The sequence below is a fragment of the Anomaloglossus baeobatrachus genome, chromosome 6 (assembly GCF_048569485.1).
Source record: "Anomaloglossus baeobatrachus isolate aAnoBae1 chromosome 6, aAnoBae1.hap1, whole genome shotgun sequence".
Lineage (NCBI taxonomy): Eukaryota > Metazoa > Chordata > Amphibia > Anura > Aromobatidae > Anomaloglossus > Anomaloglossus baeobatrachus.
In genome coordinates this window covers 522,175,833-522,202,348 of record NC_134358.1, presented here as the reverse complement: position 1 = coordinate 522,202,348, position 26,516 = coordinate 522,175,833, and the positions used below count along the sequence as shown (strand labels likewise).

General features: G+C 47.4%; 1 protein-coding gene across 11 annotated transcripts in view; it reads left to right on the top strand.

The window, feature by feature from the left end:
* Window positions 1–26,516, top strand: part of SVIL (supervillin) — a 200,986-nt gene that overhangs the window by 100,415 nt on the left and 74,055 nt on the right. For 10 of the 11 annotated variants that reach the window (XM_075315507.1, XM_075315506.1, XM_075315504.1 and 7 more), the window contains 2 exons: window positions 4,328–4,541; window positions 7,487–7,625. In XM_075315507.1, the coding sequence (XP_075171622.1) occupies window positions 4,328–4,541; window positions 7,487–7,625 (353 nt within the window). The remainder of the gene's footprint in view (window positions 1–4,327; window positions 4,542–7,486; window positions 7,626–26,516) is intronic. The other variant, XM_075315505.1, reaches the window with a different exon arrangement.

The following is a 26,516-nucleotide window of genomic DNA, read 5'->3' as shown; positions in this document are numbered from 1 at the left end:
CCTGCAACCAAAAATCAAACATTTTTATTTTTTTTTGCACTGGAACGGGAGCGCACAACGATAATCATTCGATGTGATGACGCAGTGCGACTCCACAATTTAGCTCTCTGGCTATATCTTTTGTGCTGAGATACAATAACATCTGGTTTATATAACCGTTTTATGTGTTTCTACATCAAAATGGTGATCTAGTTTGAAAGTATAGGCCTCACCATGCTGCCATGCTGTAGTACGGGTATGGGCATATTGGAGGGTCTTCTGATCAGAACCGTCCTTTCTATCTTAAAAAAATAAAAAAAAAACCTGTCCCTTCCCAAAAAATGCTATTTATCTGCACATATAGGAGTAATCCGCAGGTAAATGGCATGTATATCATGTCTGGCAGGCTTACCCAAGCAGCAGCTGCAGGGAGAAAAATGAAGTTGTTTTGCCTGCAGCTGCCTGCTTAGTCATTATTGTCGTGCAGGAAAACTTAACACTTACCATACTGTATGGCCTGTTAATCAGTCTGCAGCAAGTTGATTGACCTTATGCTGTGCACACATGCAACAGTGCAAGCTGTCAATGTGCTGGGGAATGAGTGTAGCACATGTGTGAGTAGTGACTGTTATGCTGTTTGCACAATGCACACAGTGCTTTGTATTGTGTTTTTGATGCATTTTTAGTGTAGTTTGGTCACAAAACTACAAATCCTTATGCCCTCAAAGTCAATGAGAAACCTTAAGTATAGTGCACATGTTGAGTTTTTTTTCATGCAGATTTGGTGCAGAAAATCCGCAGCATCTCGGTTCTTTCAGTGGTTTTGCTTGTGTTTTTCACCATTTGAAAGCAATGAAAAATACATGCAAAAAAGGCATCAAAAACACTAATTTTTACCCTGCGTTTTTCCTGCAAGAGATGCAAAAATGTCTGCAGCCAAATAATATCTGTACATACCCTTACACCTTCCTGCACCAATGACTGGAAGCAAGCAGCTGCAGGGAGAATTTAACTTAGTTTTCTCCCTATAGCCGATGTTCCAGAAAGCCTTGCAAACCTGATATAGGACTAATCTGCAGGTAAATTGAATCTATATCTTCAAATAAATGGCACTTTTGAAGGTGACCGGTTCCTTTTAAAATAGATAGCACCGGCATTTCAATGGCCTCATGCACTGCATGTCCTATCTACGAATAACACGGTTACAACACCTTTTAGAAAAATGGAGACCTATAGCTGGTTGTCTGATCCAGACAGTCCCCTTTTAAATAACCCCTACTACTTCTGTATGTACTAAACCATACCAACCCCTAAAATAATAATGACCATCTGCAGTGGGCATGATAAAAGGTGTGCCCGGTCTGTCACTTGCCAGTAATTGGCAAGTTAAAATGTAGTATAATTATAATCTCACAATCTATATATAATACAAAACAATCACTGATCTCGGGGAGACCAGCCAGAGAAAACACTGCCAGCAGCCAGCAAAGGCGCTCAACACCATGAAATCCTAGGTGCATTGCCTAAAAAGAGCCACTCCATGGCTAGGTCCTTTCCGGAGGGATATCTGGCTATTTGCCGTGTCGAGACCCCTAACAGAGGCTCCACGGACCTTTTTTGATTTGCATACTTCCCAGGGGGCAATGCACCTAAGATTTCACTGTGTTGAGCGCCCTCACTGGCTGCTGGCAGTGTTGTCTCTGGCTGGTCTCTCTGAGATCAGTGATTGCTTTGTCTTGCTGGTCTACTAGGCATTGCTCCCACCTGGCCAGAATCCTACTCCACACTGATGAGGGGCAATACCCCGAAACAGCTGTCTGTGGATGGATCCCTGGCCTTGATATTTCCCTTGTCATATCTTTAAACTTGTCAAAGATTTAGATATTGACTATAAGAGCCACTTAATATGGTGGTCTCCTAAAAAGTTACTCCTTGGCTAGGTCCTTCCCGGACGGATATCTGCCTATTTTCCGTGTCGAGACTCCTAACAGAGGCTCCACGGACCTTTTTAAATATGTAATTGCATATAGATAGTGATAAAAGGCAGTTATTACCTTGCCGGGGGGCATCCATTAGTAATAATATATTGGGGGACATAATTTTAGAAATTCGTTTAAAGCAATTGTACAGGACTTAAAGACAACCGTAATTTTTTATTTTTTTATTTTTTAATTAATTGTACATGTGACAATAATAAACTTTGCAATATACCTCACAAGGGAAATCTGCTTTCTTTCACCTCCGGGACTGATCTTTCATACTCCCTAACTTTTTAGGTCCTAGATAAAATCTGACCTTTTTAGATAAAACAGATTTTCCCATTACTGAGATGGGAGATGACAGTTGGAACTCATGATGTTTTTGAAAATTTGAATTTCAAAAGCACCAACTGTCATCTCCTTTGTGCGCACTTTGCGGATTTGGTGCAGACCTTGTCTGCATCAAATCTGCACCTTCTAGCAGAAAACGCACCAAAAAAGCCATGGCGTTTTTTGTGCCATGCGTTTTTCTTTAATGAAGTCTATGGGTGAAAGGGCTAAAAATGCAGGGGGAAAAAACGCCCCAACAATTGACATGCTGCAGATTATTTTCTGCACTAAATCTGCAAGGATATAAAAAAGCAACGTGCAGAATTCTCATTGAGTTTGCTGGCATTTGGATAGACATGAAGATTTGTACCACAATCTGCACCAAATCTGCATCTAAAAACGCACTGTGTGCACAGAGCCTAATGGGAAAATCGGTCTTCACTGAACACAGATTTTACCTATGAAATGCGTAAAAGATCAGTGCAGGAGGGGATCAAAGCAGATTTCCCTGATGAGATATATTACAAAGTTTCATATTCTCATGCATAATATTAATTTATGACATAAAAACTAAAATGACGTTTACTCCTTTAAATTTGTCTGAGCTGTAATACCAGAAACTGCCAATAAACAAGGGTGGCGCTATTACTGGACAAAAAGATCGTTTCTTTTCCTTCACTCCTAGCCTCCCCACAATATGATATGGGAGTAAAAACGTGCAGGAATAAGTGCAAGTTCCCAATGGAACATTTCTTATAAAATTCCTTCCGGATCAACAGTCATATAGGGAGCGGTGAGCCCTTCGCCTGTCAGTCTTGTCTCACAGGTTAACAACATCCTGTGCCTTGTAACAATGTGGCCGTCCTGCCCCGGTGCCCTGAGGGAAAGGTTATGGAAGGTGCCACCTCCAATGACTCATTCGGTTCTCGTTCAGAAGCATTTTCCTTCCTATGAATTGTTTGCAGCTCACAGCATTATGCATTTGTGTTGCTGATATGTATATGCCGGTGAGAGGTGGGTGCACCGGACACTCGGAGAGGATTGTGCTGCTGATCTGTATATGCCGGGGAGAGGTGGGTGCACCGGACACTCGGAGAGGATTGTGCTGCTGATATGTATATGCCGGGGAGAGGTGGGTGCACCGGACACTCGGAGAGGATTGTGCTGCTGATCTGTATATGCCGGGGAGGGGTGGGTGCACCAGACGCTCGGAGAGGATTGTGTTGCTGATCTGTATATGCCGGGGAGAGGTGGGTGCACCGGACACTCGGAGAGGATTGTGCTGCTGATCTGTATATGCCGGGGAGGGGTGGGTGCACCAGACGCTCGGAGAGGATTGTGCTGCTGATCTGTATATGCCGGGGAGAGGTGGGTGCACCGGACGCTCGGAGAGGATTGTGCTGCTGATCTGTATATGCCGGGGAGAGGTGGGTGCACCGGACACTCGGAGAGGATTGTGCTGCTGCTATGTATATGCCGGGGAGAGGTGGGTGCATCGGACACTCGGAGAGGATTGTGCTGCTGATATGTATATGCCGGGGAGAGGTGGGTGCACCGGACACTCGGAGAGGATTCTGCTGCTGATCTGTATATGCCGGGGAGAGGTGGGTGCACCGGACACTCGGAGAAGATTGTGCTGCTGCTATGTATATGCCGGGGAGAGGTGGGTGCACCACACGCTCGGAGAGGATTGTGCTACTGATATGTATATGTTGGGGACAGGTGGGTGTACCGGTCGCTCGTAGAGGATTGTGCTGCTGCTATGTATATGCCGGGGAGAGGTGGGTGCACTGGACGCTCAGAGAGGATGGACGGCATCAGTTGTGGGGTGGAGGGCAGCTCGGGGCTAGGTTTCCATTCCAGGGTCCAGAATTGGTATCATTTTTTTAGGAAACACATGTGTAACCAAGGGGATGAGCTCAGCTGGCAGATTACAGCGGTGGAGCGAGGCTGTAATAGGAGGAGGGGGAGAGGTATACAAGTAGGAGTCTGCGGGCCATGTGACTGCTCACTAATGCTGGGCTTTTCTTCACAATAAGCAGAGATTGTGGAGCCGGCCTCTGAACCTCTTGGCACCGCCGCAGCATCACAAGCAGTTTCTCACACTTCGCCTGAGGGATTCAGCAGACCACAGTCATCCGAGCTAGAAGAGAACGAGACCCCGGAGAGGACCCCTGACCTTTCCCCGGCTTCCGACGCCCATTCAGAGGAAGAACTTGACATCTCTGGCAAAGCCATGTCCATCCGAGACAGGTAATCATTATTCTATAAAATCCACATAAAGTCATTGTTTAGTGCATGACATTAAATTAGAACACCCCCTGGTACTGAGAATACCTCCTTTACTTTACGCACTGGGTGTGGGTAACGTATAATGATTGCATACATTTACATGATAGATTCTCTCCGGCTCTTAATTCAGTATTAATATCTGTAAATGGACTGAACGCGTAACTATAGGGTTCCATTATATAGATCTGATGATCAGACTATAGGAGCGGATCCATTACTGAGCGCTGTATTCTGCGGTCAGGACCGTGTCCTGCACTTGGTGAACCCCCGGTGAGGCTGAGCCGAGGGACTGGGACTCATCTTCTAGTCTGAATCATATGTTTCTCATTACACTTAGTCCCTTGGATCGTACACACTATAAAAGCCAAGCTGCCAGGCTCCTATTATGTGTTGTGACGCAACGTTCTTATCTTCCTTGACAGCCCCTGGGGATACAATGAGTTTGTCTCCTTTTTTTAGAACTTTTCAGGGTCTGAGATCTAATCTGTTAACATGTAAGTAGTCTCTGGACTCGGTAGATGACTGTATTTCACCCTCCATCTCAGATGTCCGCAAAACGTTTAACATGGTGTAAATGTGCCGTGTTTTCTACGATTTTGTGTCTAATTGTTGATCATCATTGTCTCATGTGATGGGGTACTGTGTTAAATGGGGATTCCAGGATGAATGTTAGATCAGTGTGGGCATCTGCGGCCGTAATATGCGTCTCGTGTCCCACTGCTGTAGAGTTTGATTAGAGAAGCAGGGCACATGCACAAGTCCTTTAATTCCCCCTGACTGTGGTCTTTTGCAGGGCACATGCACAAGTCCTTTAATTCCCAGACTGTGATCTTTTGCAGGGCACATGCACAAGTCCTTTAATTCCCCCTGACTGTGATCTTTTGCAGGGTACATGCACAACGTCTTTAATTCACCCTGTCTGTGGTCTTTTGTGGAGCACATGTACAACTCCTTTAGTTCATGACTGTGGTCTTTTGCGAGGCACATACGCAACTCCTTTAAAGGGAATCTGTCACCAGATTTGGTGACTATAAGCTGCAGCCACCACCAGTAGGCTCGTATATACAGCATTCTAACATGCTGTATATAAGAGCCCAGGCCGCTGTGTAGAATGTAATAATCACTTTATAATACCTAAGGGTCGGTGTGGTGCAGACTGAGATGGGCGCCTCCATCCTCCTGTACCGGCGCCTCCTCTTTCAGCCATCTTTGTCCTCCTTTTTCTGAAGCCCGGGTGCATTACACATCCTACGTCATGCGCACACGCCGGCATTGAGGTCCCGCACAGGTGCACTTTGATCTGCCCTTAGTAGGGCAGATCAAAGTATTGTAGTGCGCCTGCACATGACCTCAATGCCGGCTAGTATGATGACGTAGGAGCAATAATGTACCCAGGCTTCAGAAAAAGGAGGACAAAGGTGGCCGGAGAACGGAGACACCGATCTGACCAGTCTGCACCACCCCGACCATTTAGGTGAGTATTATAAAGTCATTTTTACGTTCTACACAGCGGCCTGGGCTCTTATATACAGCATGTTAGAATGCTGTATAAAAGAGCTCACTGGGGGTGGCCGCAGCTTATAGTCGCCAAATCTGGTGACAGGTTCCCTTTAATACTCCATAACTGTGGTCTTTGCAGGGTGTATACAACTCTCCTTTAATTCTCCATGACTGACATGCACAACTCTGTTAGTTTCCCTTGACTGTGGTCGTTTAGAAGAAAATGGCAACATAGACCCCCTCCTGTTCTAGAATCCAATGGGGGGTACTGTAGGTGGGCCCCACACCAATCTAGCAGTTTTCTAGATTCAGCACCAAAACTGCAGTCAAGAGATTAAGGCTGCTTTCACACATCAGTTTTTTGCCATCAGGCACAATCCGGCAAAAACATGAAAAAAACGGATCCGGCGTCTGTTTCCGCCGGATCCGTGTTTTTTCCCCCATAGACTTTCATTAGCGCCGGATTGTGCCGGATGGCCTTGCATTTCATCCGTTTTTTGCCTGATCCGGTAACATTTACTTGTCCGGCGGCCGGATGAAACGTTGAAGTGAACGTTTTTGTGTCCGGCAAAAAAAACGGATCGCGCAGGATCCGGCGCCGTACGGCGTGTTTTATAATGGAAGCCTATGCATAATGCGGGAAAAAACGGATCCGGCCACCGGATCCGTTTTTTTGAACTGAGCATGCTCAGAATCACACCGGATCTGTCAAAAAACTGAAGGAACTGATGGAAAAAACGGATGCAACTGATCCGTTTTTTCGCCAGATCTGTCGCATCAGTTTTGTCACCGGATCGTGCCTGATGCCAAAAAACTGATGTGTGAAAGCAGCCTAATAGAGTTGGTCATGCACCCAGCTATGGCACTGATGAAGACCACAGGGGGGCGACACTGGACACCCAGTCTGGCACAGATACCAGTGCCACCAATTTAGCATATCTCCTATCCAAAAAAATGGGTGATATACTGGAATACCTATTTTAATATTTTCTGGTTTTAGATCTTTGTAAATGTATCAGCTATCAATAGTGGTAGGAAGTTGGATTTCTGTAGCCTCCCTCATCAGACGGCTCGTTTTTTTGGATGGAGGGCGCTGCACCCTCAATGCCCTCCCATACTTGACCTTTGGCGCCACTCTTTGCCCATAGCACAAGAAGGGTGGGGTCTTGAAGTGTGAGATGGCACTACAATCCGCTTACATTGCCTAAATTCTGTTGCATAGCATAAAACCAAATGCCAGTGAGGGTGGTGGTGGGGAGGGGGTCTAGACAATTGCTTTTTCAGAGTAGAATATCCTTTACTGTTACTGTCCAAAAACCATAGTGCAATATTCTTTTGGCTCCATGTGGACTACATGACTCGCTGAGAATGTCTCCCAAACAATGTGGCATATTATTCCTTCTTAGGCTGGCTCTGCTGAAGAAGAGCGGGGAGGAAGACTGGAAGAACAGGCTTAACAAAAAACAGGAGTACAGCAAAGTGACTGTCATCGAGCGCAGCTCGCGCACCCAGCTGCAAGAAATTGAGCAGTCGCTGAAAAAGAAGGTAAAAAGAACCATGTTAGGAATAAGCTGTCCGCCCGCCCGCCCCGGCACGGTGATGGCTAACAGTCCTGCTTGCCGCTAGCTAATTGCTACTGAGAGCTGGAGCAGGACTCATACAGTACTTAGCTCTGACCACAGCATTTCTAATCCCAATCCTATGTCGCTCCCGGGAGCCGCGCTCTGCGCCCCTGCGGGTAATGCACGCCAACTTTTATGTGTGTTGTTTTAAAAGTTTCTTGGAAAATCTAAATGGGTTTGAAGGCAATAAAATGGTCGTTACGAGCAATGAGCACGCTAGGACGGCTCCTCTGCACCGTGGCCTGCTGATTTGTGGCCTCCACTGCTTGGGTAACAATTTATATACTTAAAAGTTTACAGAACTTTAGTTTTATTAGCAGCATTTCAGAGATGTCCCTCCCCAGTGTCCCCATATGGGAGCTTTTCTATTTATTTTTCTTCCTATGTAGTGTTTGCAGATATGTCTTATTTCTGATCCTGCTTGTTCTGGAAAATCTGACAAATAACCAGATTGTGATTCCGTATCTGGAGAAATGTTTATTTAAAGGGGTTTTCTGCCAAGTTAACATATGGGGCAATCCATATTTGCCAGCCAAGCTTTCCCCTGGCTCCCCAGCATTGCCTGTGCTGTGGCCACATTGGAACGCCGCCGTCACTGGTGGCTACTATGGGCGCAGCCGTCCTCGAGTGATGCGCAAGTTTGGCTTATTTTTTTGTTCATTAATTTAGTAAGGATGGCTTCCAGATATAACATATATACTCGAATAAAAGCTGAGTTTTTCAGCCATTATTTTATGCTGAAAACGCCCCTCTAGGCTTATACTCTGGTCCCACAAAAAATTATTCTCACCTGTCCTTTGTTCCAGCAGTGTCCGTCCTATACCTACTTCTTGCAGACCGCAGGAACATAGACCCCTTGGTGATCGCGGCCATTGCAGATGCCACTGCTATTGCCGGCACCGCAAAGCATTCAAGTGAAGTAAAGTGCTGACAACAACAGCAGTGGCCCCTGCTCCGGCTGCAATCACCGAGGGGGTCTGTGTGCCTACGGTCCGCAAGAAGCAGATAAGAGGACACTGTGGCAACAGAGGACAGGTAAGAATACGTGTGTGTGTGTGTGTGTGTGTGTGTGTGTGTGTGTGTGTGTGTGTGTGTGTGTGTGTGTGTGTGTGTGTACACAACGGCATAATAGGGGATAAGAAAGGGACCGGAATGAGAACGTTGCTAAAGGCTCGGGCACATTACTAGAGGGCTCATTACTACAGGAGACCATATGGGGCACATTACTACAGGAGACAATAGGGGGCACATTACTACAGGAGACAATAGGGGGCACATTACTACAGGAGACCATGTGGGGCACATTACTACAGGAGACCATGTGGGGCACATTACTACAGGAGACCATGTGGGGCACATTACTACAGGAGACCATGTGGGGCACATTACTACAGGAGACCATGTGGGGCACATTACTACAGGAGACCATGTGGGGCACATTACTACAGGAGACCATGTGGGGCACATTACTACAGGAGACAATAGGGGGCACATTACTACAGGAGACTATATGGGGCACATTACTACAGGAGACCATGTGGGGCACATTACTACAGGAGACCATGTGGGGCACATTACTACAGGAGACCATGTGGGGAACATTACTACCATTAGCTGCTGCATTTCCCACCATAGGCTTCTACTCGAGTTAATAAGTCTTGCCAGTTTTTTGTGGAAAAATTAGGTGCCTCTGCTTATACTTGGGTAGGTTTATACTCGAGTATATACGGTTGTAACAGGACGGAAAAGCTCTTTGATTGGCGGAGTGTTCTTGTAGAATAAATAGGGTCTTAATCTACTCCTGTGCCAGCCGCAGTTCTACAACTGGTGCATCTAATTGTTCTCCAGTGTTACTTCTTTCAACATTGGGGAAATGTCCTTATAGGATGGGTATGTGATACCTGACAGTCACTGAGACCTTTGATGCAGCGTCATCTGCGGGTGCATGATGGCAGGTATTGTGCACCTGTACTGATGGCGATTACTGGCACAATGTAGTCAGCGCTATTTACCTCGTGTGGAAGCGAGCAGCATTGGAAAAACTAATAACTGGCATGTATCCAAAGTGGCTTAGAAATCCTTAGTTTGATCAATTATTAGTTCTTTAAAGGGAACCGGTCACCAGGTTTTCCCTTCTGAGCTGCGGCCACCACCAGTGAGCCCTTATATAGAATATTCTAGAATGTTGTATATAAGGGCTTGCTTATCTGGGAAAAACCTGACTGGTTCCATTTTTAAAAATGCATTTAAAAAAGCACAACAGTTCCACCCCTAATCCAGTCTTTCATTTTGTCTCATACTGTATGGCTGCAGCAGAAGCCTCTCCCCTCTGCCCTACTCACTTTAGGACAACGATCGCAAGTTAGTTAGATGGGTAGGGCGAGGCTTTAGCCAGTCAAAGATCATACTAATCAGCAGGAGATTAATAGGACAAGTAAATTGATCGATTTTTGTCTCCTCACTACACGAATGAACTCTGCACTAGATAATCGGCACTGGTTTTCTGCTCTGTTTGCACAGGCCAAGTAACAATGATCAGTACAGACTGATTCTGTCCCCATATTTGCATGGGCGTATGTGCTGCCCATAATGATTTTATTTTTTCCCTATCGTATATGAGCGTTTTGCTTGTTTGTCAGTGACTGCTTGCATTGCTCACACACACGGTTAATTGGGAACGAGTGTTCCTATGGATTAGGTTTGTCGATTATTTACTGGTGTAAATGCACCATAGCCCTTTTCTATAAGACTGAAGAATGTTTCAGGATCATGCAGAAAATGCTACAGACCAAGGACGTGTTCACATGTTGAGTATTTGCAGTAGATTTTTCTGCACCAAAAACCAAATTGTTGTCAGAAAAATCTCATTCACCTTTCTGATAATGTAAACCACAGTGGGTCCCCCCCCATCCTTGAAAAACTCGTAGCAAAAATGCAACGTGTGAACAAGCCTTAACTGACAGCGAGAATAAACCGTATATTGCTTTAATTTATGCATTTTATTCTCGATTTAGAGTTCCTCTAAGGCGTATTTCAGAATTCTATATAATGGGGTTCGGTTTCTTTAAAAAAGTGTGATTTACATTTCTCTAGGGAAAAAGATGGAAAGATCATAATCCTTTTTTGAAATTCTACCTCCTCTCTCATGAGGAGATCCCCTCTCTCCTGAGGAGATCCCCTCTCTCCTGAGGAGATCCCCTCTCTCCTGAGGGGATCCCCCTCTCTCCTGAGGGGATCCCCCTCTCTCCTGAGGGGATCCCCCTCTCTCCTGAGGGGATCCCCCTCTCTCCTGAGGGGATCCCCCTCTCTCCTGAGGGGATCCCCCTCTCTCCTGAGGGGATGCCCCTCTCTCCTGAGGGGATGCCCCTCTCTCCTGAGGGGATGCCCCTCTCTCCTGAGGGGATCCCCCCTCTCTCCTGAGAAGATGCCCCCTCTCTCCTGAGAAGATGCCCCCTCTCTCCTGAGGAGGTGCCCCCTCTCTCCTGAGGAGGTGCCCCCTCTCTCCTGAGGAGGTGCCCCCCTCTCTCCTGAGGAGGTGCCCCCCTCTCTCCTGAGGAGGTGCCCCCCTCTCTCCTGAGGAGGTGCCCCCCTCTCTCCTGAGGAGGTGCCCCCCTCTCTCCTGAGGAGGTGCCCCCCTCTCTCCTGAGGAGGTGCCCCCCTCTCTCCTGAGGAGATGCCCCCCTCTCTCCTGAGGAGATGCCCCCCTCTCTCCTGAGGAGATGCCCCCCTCTCTCATATTGACCAATGTCTTATTGTGCACACCAGCCATTCCTGTGACAGTTCTTGTATATACTATTTATTAAAGATAAAGCCTCAGTAGGATCAACCCTCTTAAGCGGTCTATATGGCCATGCAAGTCATAAGATGCTGAATAAAATGATACCTTGATATCTGTGATCCAATGTCTTTATCCAGAGAAATTCATTGTTCTTAGATCTTAACAGCTCATTTACATACTATGGGTCGGACATAGATCTCCCTGAGAATCTGCCTCCAGAGCTTATTGCAAATTAAAGTGGGCATTACCAGTGTGAAACTTGTAATGACTGACAGTTTTCTCTCCTGATCTACGTCTCACACTAATAAAACCTCATTTTCTCCTAATCTTCCATTTTACAAACTTTGATTTGTACATTGGTGTAGTCTACATATGAATTGAGCATTTACTCTCATGGTAAAATGCCACGGAACATATTAGATTCTCTATATCCTCTTGTCTTTGTGGGACTGACATGAAGGGAAATGCCTAAAAGTTCCAGGCGGCTCTCAAAAGTAGATGATGCTCAGGTCTATGGAAGGCATCCATTATCCAAATGAAGAAATAGACTGGCACTCCTTGTATTCTTTTTAAGTCAAATCCTTTATTTGTTCTATGCCATGCATGGGAAGATGTCACATTAAGGCTAGGTTCACATTTCCGTTGTTTTGCATCAGTCACATGCGTTGCACAACGGATGACAAAGAACAGAATTCATTCTCTGACTCCGTTGTGTGAGGGGGCGGAGTTCGAGGTGGGTGGAGCTGAGCTGGGCCGTGGTGCTGAGGACGTCAGTGCCGCGGGGACTGCAGGGCTGGGGACAGGTGAGTGAGTGAGCGATTGTGTGTGTGTACATGCTGAGTGCGGGAGGGGGCGGAGCCCAGTGGGGCAGTGCCGGCCTCCCTGCACACGTATCCAGGGTAAATATCAGGTAACTAAAAGCAAAGCACTTTTTGCTTGGTTACCCGATATTTATACTGGTTAGCAGCATACACCACTTAGCGCTGGCTCCCTGCACACGTAACCAGTGTAAATATCGGGTAACTAACCAAAGCGCATTGCTTGGTAACCCGATGTGTATCCTGGTTACGGGTGCAGGGAGCCAGAGAGAGCATGCGCAGTGAAATCCTACGGATTGTGCTGCTGAAAAAACGTTACAGGCTGCGTTCCTTCCGCCCCACGGTCAGTCGTTCCACGACTGATCAGTCAGGCGGAGGGTGCAACGCAGCATCATCAGTCACAATCCGCCTCTCCATACAAGTCTATGGGAACAAGGGAATCCGCTAAACGGATTTCGTTGTTTACCAGAGCAGCGGATTGTGACTGATACAATTTAACGGAAGTGTGAACCTAGCCTAACGCGTTTTAGGTTGAGCACAAGCCTTTCTCAAATAGAACATAATCAAGCAGAAACGCGTAACTATGATTCCCTCCCGTGCATGGGAATGAATAAATAAAGGATTTCACTAAAAAAGCATACAAGGTGTGCCAGTCTAAGTCTTATATATTATATTATAACGTTTTAAAAGCAAATTCCTCTTAGATCAGCGTAGAACGTTTCACTACCATAGTTATTGTATGTTTGTGTGTAGTTTTGAAATATCATGAGGGGATTTTACTATGGAACTATTGGGTACCGCAATGGGTGAGGTAATCACCTCTCAATTGAAGTAGGCGTGGTATTCGTTAGAGGTTGACTTGATTGAAGGAGTTATCTGATAGTAGTATAAAAGAAGTCAAACTCCTATAAATGCCTTTTTTGAAAAGCCAGAACAGAAGTTTCCATTATTTTGTCAGGACTGTAAATGAGATTTGCAGTGTATATGGATATGATGGCGGTATTTCCAATCCTTTGTATAAACAGTGAATACTAGATTAGATGCAGTCAGCCGGTTTACATGTTAAATATCATATGCACATTGGTCTAACAGGGGTTGAGCTTTTAAGTCAACAGTATGTTTAAAAATGTACCTTTCCCTCCTTGTGACAGATTCCTGCTCACTTAACATCAAAGGGTCTTTGGAGGTCCAGTAATGGGTCCCAGGTGCACCCACCGAAAGCTGTATACCTAGGAAGATGAACTATATAAAGAAATGGCCCTATAGCGTGTTCACTTCAGTACCGTTCACACAGCTGATAGCCATATGTGGTGTACAGTTCTAGAAAAGCTTTCCATCACTTACGGAAGATGAATGCAGATGAAATACACGTGTTTTTGAAATTGAGAAGTGAAGGAAAGTCATTGTCTTCTCCTAGTGGGTTAATGAAAGAGTAATGGTGTATACATGTCTGCATCTCTTTGCAGGAACAGCGCAGCCTAAAAAAAATGCTCATTTTTGCTGCGTTTTCGATGCATCTTTTGAATGCATTTTTTATTGCTTTCAATGGTGGAAAATGCAGGTGAAAACGCAGAAAAAAATGACATGCTCCAGATTTTCGCTAGTGATGTCGCTGGTGAAAGCACCCGCCCCCGTCGGTTGTGCGTCACAGGCAAATTGCTGCCCGTGGCGCACAATATCGTTAGGAGCCATCACACGGACTTACCTGTCTACCGACGTCGCTGTGGCCGGCGAACCGCCTCCTTTCGAAGGGAGCAGTTCGTGCGGCGTCACAACAGCGTCACTAAGCGACCGCCCAATAGAAGTGGAGGGGCGGAGATGAGCGGGACGTAACATCCCGCCCACCACCTTCCTTCCTCATTGCCGGCGGCCGCAGGTAAGCTGTAGTTCGTCGTTCCCGAGGTGTCACACGTAGCGATGTGTGATGCCTCGGGAACGACGAACAACCTGCATGCTCAACAATCAACAATTTTTTGAAAAGGAACGACGTGTCAACGATGGATGATTTGGTGAGTATTTTCCATCGTTAACGGTCGCTCCTTGCTGTCACACGCAACAACGTCGCAAAGGATGCCGGATGTGCATCACTGAATCCGTGACCCCGGCGATATATTGTTAGATACGTCGTTGCGTGTAACCGGGGCCTTAAGGCTTTGTGCACACTGTTTTTTTTGGGCTGGTTTTTTTTTTTTCCCCTCCGATTTTAATCAATGATGTAAGGAAAAACGCATCCCAGCAAAGTCTGAGAATCCTGACTTGATGTGCACATGATACTTCTTTTTTCCTTGCAGATTTTCTTGCTGAAAGAAGCAGCATGTCCATTGTTTCTGCATTTATTTCCTGCGTTTCTATAATCCCCTGCAATGCTTTATCACTACAGGGGATTATAGAACAGCACTTTGCCTCACACACCATGCATGCAGCAAGGTGTGTGACGCTTTCCATAGCTCAGTAACCCGGGGTTGTCATGGTGACGACCCAGGGTTATGATGACCGCAATCTGTTCCCTTTGATTGCATTACAGGGACCCTATCACCAGGGCGAAATAAGTGATTCCCTTCTCTGCCTCGTGCAAACGCAAGCTGCTTTTTTCCTGCCTAAACATGCTTTATGTGCAGAAAACAAGCACACAAAAAAGCAACGTGTGCACATAGCCTTAATCTGCAAGGCAAATAAAACTCAACATGTGCGCTACAATTCGGGTTTCTCATTGACTTTGATTTGCTGCCGTTTTGTGACTAAACTGCACTAAAAAACATACAAAAAAACCCCACTAAGACCCACAAAGCCATACAGTTGTCCAGTATGTGTCACAACATCCCAGGCGGGTTGTGATATGGGCAGGCTTTTGGTATTGGCAAACTAGTGCCTTAAATTTTGTATTTATACCCACCCATTTCTTCTCTTCTATAATATATTCTTTTCAGCATTGTCAATCACCATGTAGGCAGGCTGAAGGTTTTTTTGTTGCCCTACTTTTTTCATCCCTACCGTCTTTTAGTATTGGGAAAAAAAAAAGATCCTCTGAACACAACTGGTATTTCGTGTGCAGGGTCTGAGGTGGGCGTTCAGGGGTTGTAGTTGCTTCCGAGCCCTGGAGCCTAGGGGGCTCATATTAGAGAACCATAACTACTAAAGATCAGTGACCGTTGCGGGCTCTCTTGTAGATTTTGCATTGGGATCCAACAGATACAAGCTACGACACTAGTGTTGGTGCGTTGCTAAAGTGTTATAGTTCTCATAATGGTTTCTTTGCTGTTGTCAGTAATTTGGAGGAGGGCTGCATCGTTTTCTGGGCTTTTAAAGCTTTTATTTAAGTTGATTTTCAATTGCAGGACATAACATGGAGTATGGTAGGGACCTGATAGAAACTCTTCGTGTAACTGCCCCGTCTTCTGATGGCGGCTGCAGCCAGGTACTGCACATCCACCTCCTATTGGTTTGAATACAAGGCGGATGTGCAGTTCCCGGCCTTGGCCACTATCCAATGACAGGGCAGTTTCGGAGCTGCGCACTTCCTGCTGCCGGTGGCAGCACAGAACAGCTGATTGGCAGCGGTGCCGGATGTTGTACCCCAGCCGATCAGTCATTGATGACCAATCCTAAGTATAGACCATCAATGTTAAAGTAGATTTGCCGTGTCTTTTGCTGCAGAATTGGTGCAGTTTTTGTTCATAACCTTCCTGCAGTCCTTCCCCAGCAAAATCTATGAGAAATCCAAATGCTGTGCGCACGCTGCATTCCCCCCCCCCCCCCTACTGGTTTTGCTGCAGAATCTGTGCAGCAAAAAGAAGTAGCATGTCACTTCTTATCCGCAGGTACCTGCGGTTTTGCCATAGATATTGGTTAAAAACTGCAGGGACCAACCTGTGGAAAAACCGCACACAAACCACGGTAAAATTGGGTGCGAATTTTGGGTGCGTTTTTTGCCGCGGTTGCGGATTTCTGCCAGAGGGTGCAGATTTTACTTAAGATATACAAATTTCCCAGTGCACACAGACCCCAAGAATCATATACCTCCTTAAAAATTAGATGTTTCTTTGAACAAGGTTAAAAAGTATGCAAATGGAGCTTGTGCCAAAATTTGATTTCTTTGTCGCTCCATTGGGAGACCCAGACAATTGGGTGTATAGCTATGCCTCCGGAGGCCACACAAAGTATTACACTAAAAGTGTAAAGCCCCTCCCCTTCTGCCTATACACCCCCCGTGCTCACGGGCTCCTCAGTTTTTATGCTTTGTGCGAAGGAGGCAGACATCCACGCATAGCTCCACAGCTTGGTCAGCAGCAGCTGCTGACTAGGTCGGATGGAAGAAAAGAGGGCCCATAACAGGGCCCCCAGCATGCTCCCTTCTCACCCCACTTTGTCGGCGGTGTTGTTAAGGTTGAGGTACCCATTGCGGGTACACAGGCAGGAGCCACATGCTGTTTTCCTTCCCCATCCCTTAATGGGCTCTGGGTGAAGTGGGAACCGGATCGGTCTCCAGGCACTGGGACCGTGCTCCCTCCGCAGCCCCTGGGAATCTGCAGGATAGGAGCTGGGTATCGTCAGGACAAGGCCCTGCTACTATGAGGTACTCTGTGTCCCCGTGGGGACCGCGCATGGAGTGCTAGTGCCATACACATTACAGCACTGCTGGGTGTGTTAGTGCGCCGGGCATGGAGCGCTTGTGCCAGACACTTTCCAGCACTGCTGGGTGTGTTGGTGCGCCGGGCATGGAGCGCTTGTGCCAGACACTTTCCAGCACTGCTGGGTGTGTTAGTGCGCCGGGCATGGAGCGCTTGTGCCAGACACTTTCCAGCACTGCTGGGTGTGTTGGTGCGCCGGGCATGGAGCGCTTGTGCCAGACACTTTCCAGCACTGCTGGGTGTGTTAGTGCGCCGGGCATGGAGCGCTTGTGCCAGACACTTTCCAGCACTGCTGGGTGTGTTAGTGCGCCGGACATGGAGCGCTTGTGCCAGACACTTTCCAGCACTGCTGGAGGTGTTAGTGCGCCGGGGGACTACCGCGCGGCCGCGCTTATTGCCGGCCGCGCTTATAACTTTAGTCCCCGGCTTCTGCGGCCTAGTGTCGTTTATTCCCGCCCACAGGCCTGCCAGTCAGGGGAGGGGCGGGACGCTGCACGGATCGTCAGCGGAGGGCTGGAGCATACATTAGTATCCTCCTCCCTCCTCACTCAGTACAGTGGGGCACTGGATTCCCGCACTTTTCTTGGGCACGCCCACGGTCTCCTCCTCCCCACAGAACGCTGTACCTCATGTACAGCTGTACTACCGGCAGGTTCCACTGACCCTCATTGTGTGCAATGCTCGGCCCCTGTGGCACTTACTCAGCCGGAGCCTCTGCTACAGGTGGCCCAGGTGGATCCACCTGCTACCACTGTCCAGGTGACAGGGACGGAGTTTGCAGCCTTTGCTGACAAACTGTCTGAGACTATGGATAAATGGTCTGCTAAAATACTGGAATCATTGCAGTCCAGACCGGTGATTCAGGCCCCGGGCTCTATCCAATCCTTGACCCCTGGTCTCCCTCAATTGGAACAGCAAAGTGCCCCGGGGGTAACCCATAGGTCCCAGGGTGAGGTCTCCGACACGGACCGCAGTCCCAGGCCCCCCAAGCGGGGTCGCTGGGAAATTCCCTCCACTTCATCACACTGTTCAGGGTCCCAGCAGGGGGACTCTCTGGAGGATGAAGCGGAGGTATCAGATCAGGATTCTGATCCTGAAGCCGCTCTCAAGCTAGATACACCTGAAGGTGACGCAGTAGTGAATGACCTTATAGCGACCATCAATCAGGTGTTGGATATTTCTCCCCCAGCTCCTCCAATTGAGGAGTCTGCTTCTCAGGAGAAGTTCCGTTTCAGGTTTCCAAAGCGTACATTAAATATGTTTCTGGATCACTCTGACTTCAGAGAGGCAATCCAGAAAAACCGAGACTGTCCAGACAAGCGTTTTTCCAAGCGCCTTAAGGACACACGTTATCCCTTCCCCCCCGAGGTTGTCAAGGGCTGGACTCAGTGTCCTAAGGTGGATCCTCCAATCTCCAGACTGGCGGCTAGATCCATAGTTGCAGTGGAAGATGGGGCTTCACTCAAAGATGCCACTGACAGACAGATGGAACTATGGTTGAAATCCATCTATGAAGCTATAGGCGCGTCTTTTGCCCCAGCATTCGCTGCCGTATGGGCACTCCAAGCTATCTCAGCTTGTCAGGCGCAGATTCATGCAGTAACACGTACATCTGCCCCGCAAGTGGTGTCCTTAACCAATCAGGCGTCGGCGTTTGCGTCCTACGCCATTAATGCTATCCTGGACTCTGCGAGCCGTACGGCGGTGGCATCCGCCAACTCGGTGGTACTCCGCAGGGCCATGTGGCTACGTGAATGGAAGGCAGACTCTGCTTCCAAAAAGTTCTTAACCGGTTTGCCATTGGCTGGCGACCGCTTGTTTGGTGAGCGATTGGATGAAATCATTAAACAATCCAAGGGAAAGGATTCATCCTTACCCCAGTCCAAACCAAACAGACCTCAACCACGGAAGGTACAATCGAGGTTTCGGTCCTTTCGGACCGTGGGCAGATCTCAATTTTCCTCGTCCAAAAGGCCTCAGAAAGATCAGAGGAACTCCGATGCATGGCGGTCTAAGTCACGTCCTAAAAAGACCGCCGGAGGAACCGCTCCCAAAGCGGCCTCCTCATGACTTTCTGCCTCCTCAAACCGCATCCTCGGTCGGTGGCAGGCTCTCCCGCTTTTGCGACACCTGGCTGCCACAAGTAAAAGACTGATGGGTGAGAGACATTCTATCTCACGGTTACAGGATAGAGTTCAACTCTCGTCCTCCGACTCGTTTCTTCAGAACATCTCCACCCCCGACAGAGCCGAGGCTCTTATGCAGGCGGTGGGCACCCTGAAGGCGTAAGGAGTGGTGATCCCGGTTCCTCTTCAGCAACGGGGTCACGGTTTTTACTCCAACTTGTTCGTGGTGCCAAAAAAGGACGGATCCTTCCGTCCCGTTCTGGACCTAAAGCTGCTCAACAAGCATGTGAAAACCAGGCGGTTCCGGATGGAATCGCTCCGCTCCGTCATCGCCTCAATGTCCCAAGGAGATTTCCTGGCATCAATAGACATCAAAGATGCTTATCTCCACGTACCGATTGCGCCAGAGCATCAGCGCTTCCTGCGCTTCGCCATAGGGGACGAACACCTTCAGTTCGTGGCACTACCTTTTGGCCTGGCAACAGCCCCACGGGTCTTCACCAAGGTCATGGCAACAGTGGTGGCAATCCTACACTCTCAGGGACACTCGGTGATCCCTTACTTAGACGATCTACTTGTCAAGGCACCCTCTCAAGGGGCATGCCAACACAGCCTGAACATTGCTCTGGAAACTCTCCAGAGTTTCGGGTGGATCATCAATTTTCCAAAGTCAAATCTGACACCGGCCCAATCACTGACATATCTTGGCATGGAGTTTCATACTCTCTCAGCGATAGTGAAGCTTCCGCTGAACAAACAGCGTTCACTACAGACAGGGGTGCAATCTCTCCTTCATGGTCAGTCACACCCCCTGAGGCGCCTCATGCACTTCCTAGGGAAGATGGTGGCAGCAATGGAGGCAGTTCCTTTTGCGCAGTTTCATCTGCGCCCACTTCAATGGGACATTCTCCGCAAATGGGACAGGAAGTCGACGTCCCTCGACAGGAACGTCTCCCTTTCTCGGGCAGCCAAAGCTTCCCTTCAGTGGTGGCTTCTTCCCACTTCTCTGTCGAAGGGGAAATCCTTCCTGCCCCCATCCTGGGCTGTGGTCACGACGGACGCGAGCCTGTCAGGGTGAGGAGCGGTCTTTCTCCACCACAGGGCTCAGGGGACTTGGACTCAGACAGAGTCCTCCCTGCAGATCAATGTTCTGGAGATAAGGGCAGTGTATCTTGCCCTAAAGGCGTTCCAGCCGTGGCTGGAAGGCAAACAGATCCGAATTCAGTCGGACAACTCCACAGCGGTGGCATACATCAACCACCAAGGCGGGACACGCAGTCGGCAAGCCTTCCAGGAAGTTCGGCGGATTCTGCTGTGGGTGGAAGCCACAGCCTCCACCATTTCCGCAGTTCACATCCCGGGCGTAGAAAACTGGGAAGCAGACTTTCTCAGTCGCCAGGGCATGGACGCAGGGGAATGGTCCCTTCACCCGGACGTGTTTCAGGAGATCTGTTGCCGCTGGGGCATGCCGGACGTCGACCTAATGGCGTCCCGGCACAACAACAAGGTCCCGACGTTCATGGCACGGTCTCAAGACCACAGAGCTCTGGCGGCAGACGCCTTAGTTCAGGATTGGTCGCAGTTTCAACTCCCTTATGTGTTTCCTCCTCTGGCACTGTTGCCCAGAGTGTTACGCAAGATCAGGGCCGACTGCCGCCGCGCCATCCTCGTCGCTCCAGACTGGCCGAGGAGGTCGTGGTACCCGGATCTGTGGCATCTCACGGTCGGCCAACCGTGGGCACTACCAGACCGACCAGACTTGCTGTCTCAAGGGCCGTTTTTCCATCTGAATTCTGCGGCCCTGAACCTGACTGTGTGGCCATTGAGTCCTGGATCCTAGCGTCTTCAGGATTATCTCAAGAGGTCATTGCCACCATGAGACAGGCTAGGAAACCAACGTCCGCCAAGATCTACCACAGGACGTGGAAAATATTCCTGTCGTGGTGCTCTGCTCAGGGTGTTTCTCCCTGGCCGTTTACCTTGCCCACTTTTCTGTCCTTCCTTCAATCCGGATTAGAAAAGGGTTTGTCACTAGGCTCCCTTAAGGGACAAGTCTCTGCGCTCTCTGTCTTTTTTCAGAAGCGCCTAGCCAGACTTCCACAGGTACGCACGTTCCTGCAGGGGGTTTGTCACATCGTACCTCCTTACAAGCGTCCGTTAGAACACTGGGATCTGAACAGGGTGCTGATGGTTCTTCAGAAACCGCCGTTCGAGCCAATGAGGGATATCTCTCTCTCACGCCTTTCGCAGAAGGTGGTTTTCCTAGTAGCAGTCACTTCGCTTCGGAGAGTGTCTGAGCTAGCAGCGCTGTCATGCAAAGCCCCCTTCCTGGTGTTTCACCAGGACAAGGTGGTTCTGCGTCCGGTTCCGGACTTTCTCCCTAAGGTGGTATCCCCCTTTCATCTCAATCAGGATATCTCCTTACCCTCTTTTTGTCCTCATCCAGTTCACCAATGTGAAAAGGATTTGCACTTGTTAGATCTGGTGAGAGCACTCAGATTCTACATTTCTCGTACGGCGCCCCTGCGCCGCTCGGATGCACTCTTTGTCCTTGTCGCTGGCCAGCGTAAAGGGACACAAGCTTCCAAATCAACCCTGGCTCGGTGGATCAAGGAACCAATTCTCGAGGCTTATCGTTCCTCCGGGCTTCCGGTTCCCTCAGGGCTGAAGGCCCATTCTACCAGGGCCGTGGGAGCGTCCTGGGCTTTGCGGCACCAGGCTACGGCTCAGCAGGTGTGTCAGGCGGCTACCTGGTCGAGCCTGCACACTTTCACGAAACACTATCAGGTGAATACCTATGCTTCGGCAGATGCCAGCCTAGGTAGGCGAGTCCTTCAGGCGGCGGTTGCCCACCTGTAGGACGGAGCCGGTTGCGGCTCTATTATGAGGTATTATTTACCCACCCAGGGACTGCTTTTGGACGTCCCAATTGTCTGGGTCTCCCAATGGAGCGACAAAGAAGAAGGGAATTTTGTTTACTTACCGTAAATTCCTTTTCTTCTAGCTCCAATTGGGAGACCCAGCACCCGCCCCTGTTTTTTGTGTACACATGTTGTTCATGTTGAATGGTTTCAGTTCTCCGATATTCCTTCGGATTGAATTTACTTTAAACCAATTATAACTTTTCCTCCTTCTTGCTTTTGCACCAAAACTGAGGAGCCCGTGAGCACGGGGGGTGTATAGGCAGAAGGGGAGGGGCTTTACACTTTTAGTGTAATACTTTGTGTGGCCTCCGGAGGCATAGCTATACACCCAATTGTCTGGGTCTCCCAATTGGAGCTAGAAGAAAAGGAATTTACGGTAAGTAAACAAAATTCCCTTCTCTACACACAGATTTTAAAGGGAATCTGTCACCAGATTTTTGCCACCTAATCTGAAAGCAGCATAACGTAGGGCAGAGATCCCGATTCCGTGATGTGTCACTTACTGGGCTGCTTGGTGTCATTTTGATAAAATCACTATTTAATCAACAGTAGATTATTACAGGACTACTTGGTATGCTGCAGGTAGTCCAGCATATTCATGAGCTCTGTATAACTGCTAGATCTGTAGCGGAGAAAAGTGTTTTTGTCAAAATGACCGCAAACAGCTCAGTAAGTAACACATCGCTGGAATCAGGGTCTCTTGTTTCCTACACTTGGATCAACTTCATACGTGAATTTGCACGGAATATTTGATCCGCACAGGCTTGTGAACAGCGCCGTAGACTAGCATAGGGATGAGTTCAGTCATTGAAAAACTGACGAAGGACTGAGCCCTTAGTCACAAATGTGCAAACTTTAGCTCTGGACATGGAGGCCCGATATGTGACTGCTTTTTCCTTTAAATTACAGGCGCACGTACGCGGTCGGGTTTCTATTTGGCAGCGGTTGTAATTATTCGAGTAATCTGTGACATTCTATTCTGATATCCCAAGCATGTCTTGACACTTCTTTTAGGCTCTAAAGCATCGGCGCTGTGCAGATCCCCGGCCGGCCCGAGGGCGTACGCTATGCTGTGTTACACCTAGGAATCTCAGCACTTTCCACTGACATTACAGCATTACTGTCTGCACTTTGGTGAGGAGAGGAGCGCACGCTAAAGGGACTAAATTAGGAATCGCAATAAACTTTTTTTTTTTTTTTCTATAAAATATAAATAATGATTTTGTGCATATGTCACATCCAGGATAAGCAGAAAGTTGGATCCCGCAGACCTCAACACCTCCTTTATCTTTTATAAGTTCATTTAAGTTTCTTCTCACAGGAAACCTATTAAGCAAATGTTTATAAACTTCTTCCAGAAATGAAAAAAGGGTGGCCGGTGAATCGAGGTGAATGCATTGTGTGCGCGGACATTTAAAAGTTGCAGGCGGATTTTTATTTGTTCAGTTCTCTTGGGTTTTGGGGTGAAAATGGAGGAGGGGGGAGGAAAAAGCCTCTCCAGATGTGCCGGGGTTTAAGGCAGAAGTGTTAGCTCAGTTCACGTTGGGTTCCCTTCATAGTGGAGGAGATTATCTTGAAATGTCATTGGCTTTGGCTTTAATGGGAATTCACTCCTAAAGGAAAATCATAGCTTAGAATATTTTTTGGCAGCGTTTCCTCTCTTCAATATACATTTTAATCATGCTCACACACAGTTCAGCTGCATAGGACCTGTGGGATTAATTAGGAACAACCTATTTTTGGCTTTTCCAGGATCAGAAAAAGGATCTTTTTTTTTTTTTTTTAAAGGGAACCTGTCACCAGATTTGGGCCCTATAAGCTGCGGCCACCACCAGTGATCTCTTGTATACAGCATTCTAACATGCTGTATATAAGAGCCCAGGCCGCTGTGTAGAACTTAAAAATCACTTCATAATACTCACCTAAACAGTCGCTGCGGTGGAGTTGGGTCACATGGGCGTTTACGTTCACGTGTGCCGGCGCCTCCTCTTTTGGCAATCTTCGTCCGCCTTCTGAAGCCAGTGTGCATGACGCATCCTACGTCATACACACTCGCCGGTCCTGCGCAGGCGCACTACAATACTTTGATCTGCCCTGCTCAGGACAGATCAATGTGTGCCTGCGCGGGACTTCAATACCGGCGAGGGTGTATGACGTAGGACGCGCCATGCACCCTGGCTTCAGAAGGTGGAGGACAAAGATGGCCAATAAAAAGGCGCCGGTCCTAGAGAACGGAGACACCCATCTGACCAGTTTGCATTGCACCGACCCCCTGGGTAAGTATTACGGTATAATGTGCTTTTTATGTTCTACACAGCGGCCTGGGCTCTTATATACAGCATGTTAGAATACTATATATAAGAGCTCACTGGTGGTGGCCGCAGCTTATAGGCCCCAAATCTGGTGACAGGTTCCCTTTAAGGCTGTGCACAGTCTTTTTATTGAGATTTTGGAGAAGAAACAGTGCAAACACACAGATTTTGTGGAGTAATGAGATTTGGAGCGTTTCAGCTTAAAAAAACCTTTTAGACGCCTAGACTAAACCACAAATTCTGCAAACCCCATATTGGTGATGGGGGCCCTCCAAAAAATTTCTTTTACAACCCACTTAAAGACTCTCAGAAGGGGCTTTGGATGCTTTTATTTTTACCTCAAGTATGTGAACACAAAATATTTTAAGAAGGTTTTAGAGCGGAAACTTTCAAAATCCTTCTCAAAAACTAAGGGCTTGCTCCGAAAACTCTCCAAAAATCTCCATGTGCACATCCCCTAAAAAAGCAGCGTTACTTTTAAACACTCTTGTATTTTGCTACCTTACAAAAATTTAATGTGGACATACCCATATGCCTTGGTCTATGGCATATGAGGTTGTTGAGCTCAGGTTAAGCGGTTGGTCCAGAAATCAAGGTCCACACATGGATTGTAAAAGTCAAACTTTATTATTTATTAAAAAAAATTATGCACAATGCGAGGTTGGACAATTTTTGAAGCTTTCGGTGTTTTCACCCTACTTTAGGGCAGCGCCACCAAAATGGGTGGACGTGGAGAGGAGCCGGATGGGCCACTTTTGACATTCTTCGAAACTAGAGGTGTAAATTACTCCAAGCCCTGAATGGAGTCAAATTTCTGAAGAGGCGCACGCCATGGATAAAATTGCCCCATATTCATTAGTGTGTGCTTCTTGATGAATTCTGCTCGTTGTATTCCTCCTATATACTCCTCATTAAGACAGATTGACGTACGAAACATCAGTCTAATAAATCGGGGCCTTAATGTTAGCAGCTTCTGTTGGACTTATTTACACTCATGTGTCCGATTGGAGCCCATGTCACAACCCATGAACTTTTAATTTATTTTTTCCACGCTACACCCACAAACTTGAATGTATTTTATTGGAATTTTATGTGATATACGAACACGAAGTATCAAGTATTTGTGAAGTGTAAAAAATTTATACGTGTTTTTGTTTTATTGATAGAAAATATTAATCTGAAAATTGTGATGTGCATTTGTATTCAGCCCCCTGAGTCACTACTTTGTAGGACCACCTTTAGTTGCAAGTACTGCTGAGACGTTTGGGGTATGTCTCTACCGGCTTTGCACATCCAAAGGTTGAAAATTTTGCCCATTCTTCCTTGCAAATTAGCTTTAGGTCAGTAAGATTGGATGGAGGTATTACATTTTTGCTACAGATTCTCAATGGGATTTAGGTCTGGACTGTGACTGGGCCATTCCCAGACATGAATATGCTGTGACCTAAACCATCCTTTGTAACTCTGGCAGAATGTTTAGAGTCATTGTCCTGCTGGAAAGTGAACCTACTCCCGACCTCCTAACATGTTTTCCTGAAGGATTGCCTTATACTTAGCTACATCCATCTTTCCATCAAGTCTGATCGGCTTCCCTGCCTCTGCTAAAGAAAAGCCTCCCAACAGCAGGATGCTGCCACCACCATGTGTGACTGTGGGGATGGTGTTTTCTGGGTGATGTGCAGTGCTAGTTTTCCACCACACACAGTGTTTTGTATTTAGCCCAAAATATTCCAGATTGATCTTATCTGAGCAGAGCACCTTCTTCCACATGCCACGTAGGGGACAAAACCAGCGTGTGGAAAAGTTCACGGAGCATGACATAAATAGGAAAGCTTAAGTAAATAAAATATGCAAATACACACTTGGCCACTTTCATGTCAATGGACGTTATAAAGGTACATACCAGAAGTTCTAGCTATAGATGCAGCATGTGCGTAGTCTAAATATGTTTGACTTTTATAGACTACAATTATATATTAAAATATTTATTTTTTTTTTCCTTTTGTCAAAAACACTTTTCTTTTTTTTTTTTTTTAGATTTCCACTTATTCTTAGTCAGTCAGGTCGCTGGATTAGTAATCGGGCTGCATGGCTTCTGAGTAATGGTGTGTAGACCAGACCGGGCGGTGTTGTGTATACTACCCTTCCACCGGTCTGTTATGATGCCATCATAATGAGTCAGTCAGGGTTTTCCTCATCTAGAACCTGCTACTGAACGACTTTATATG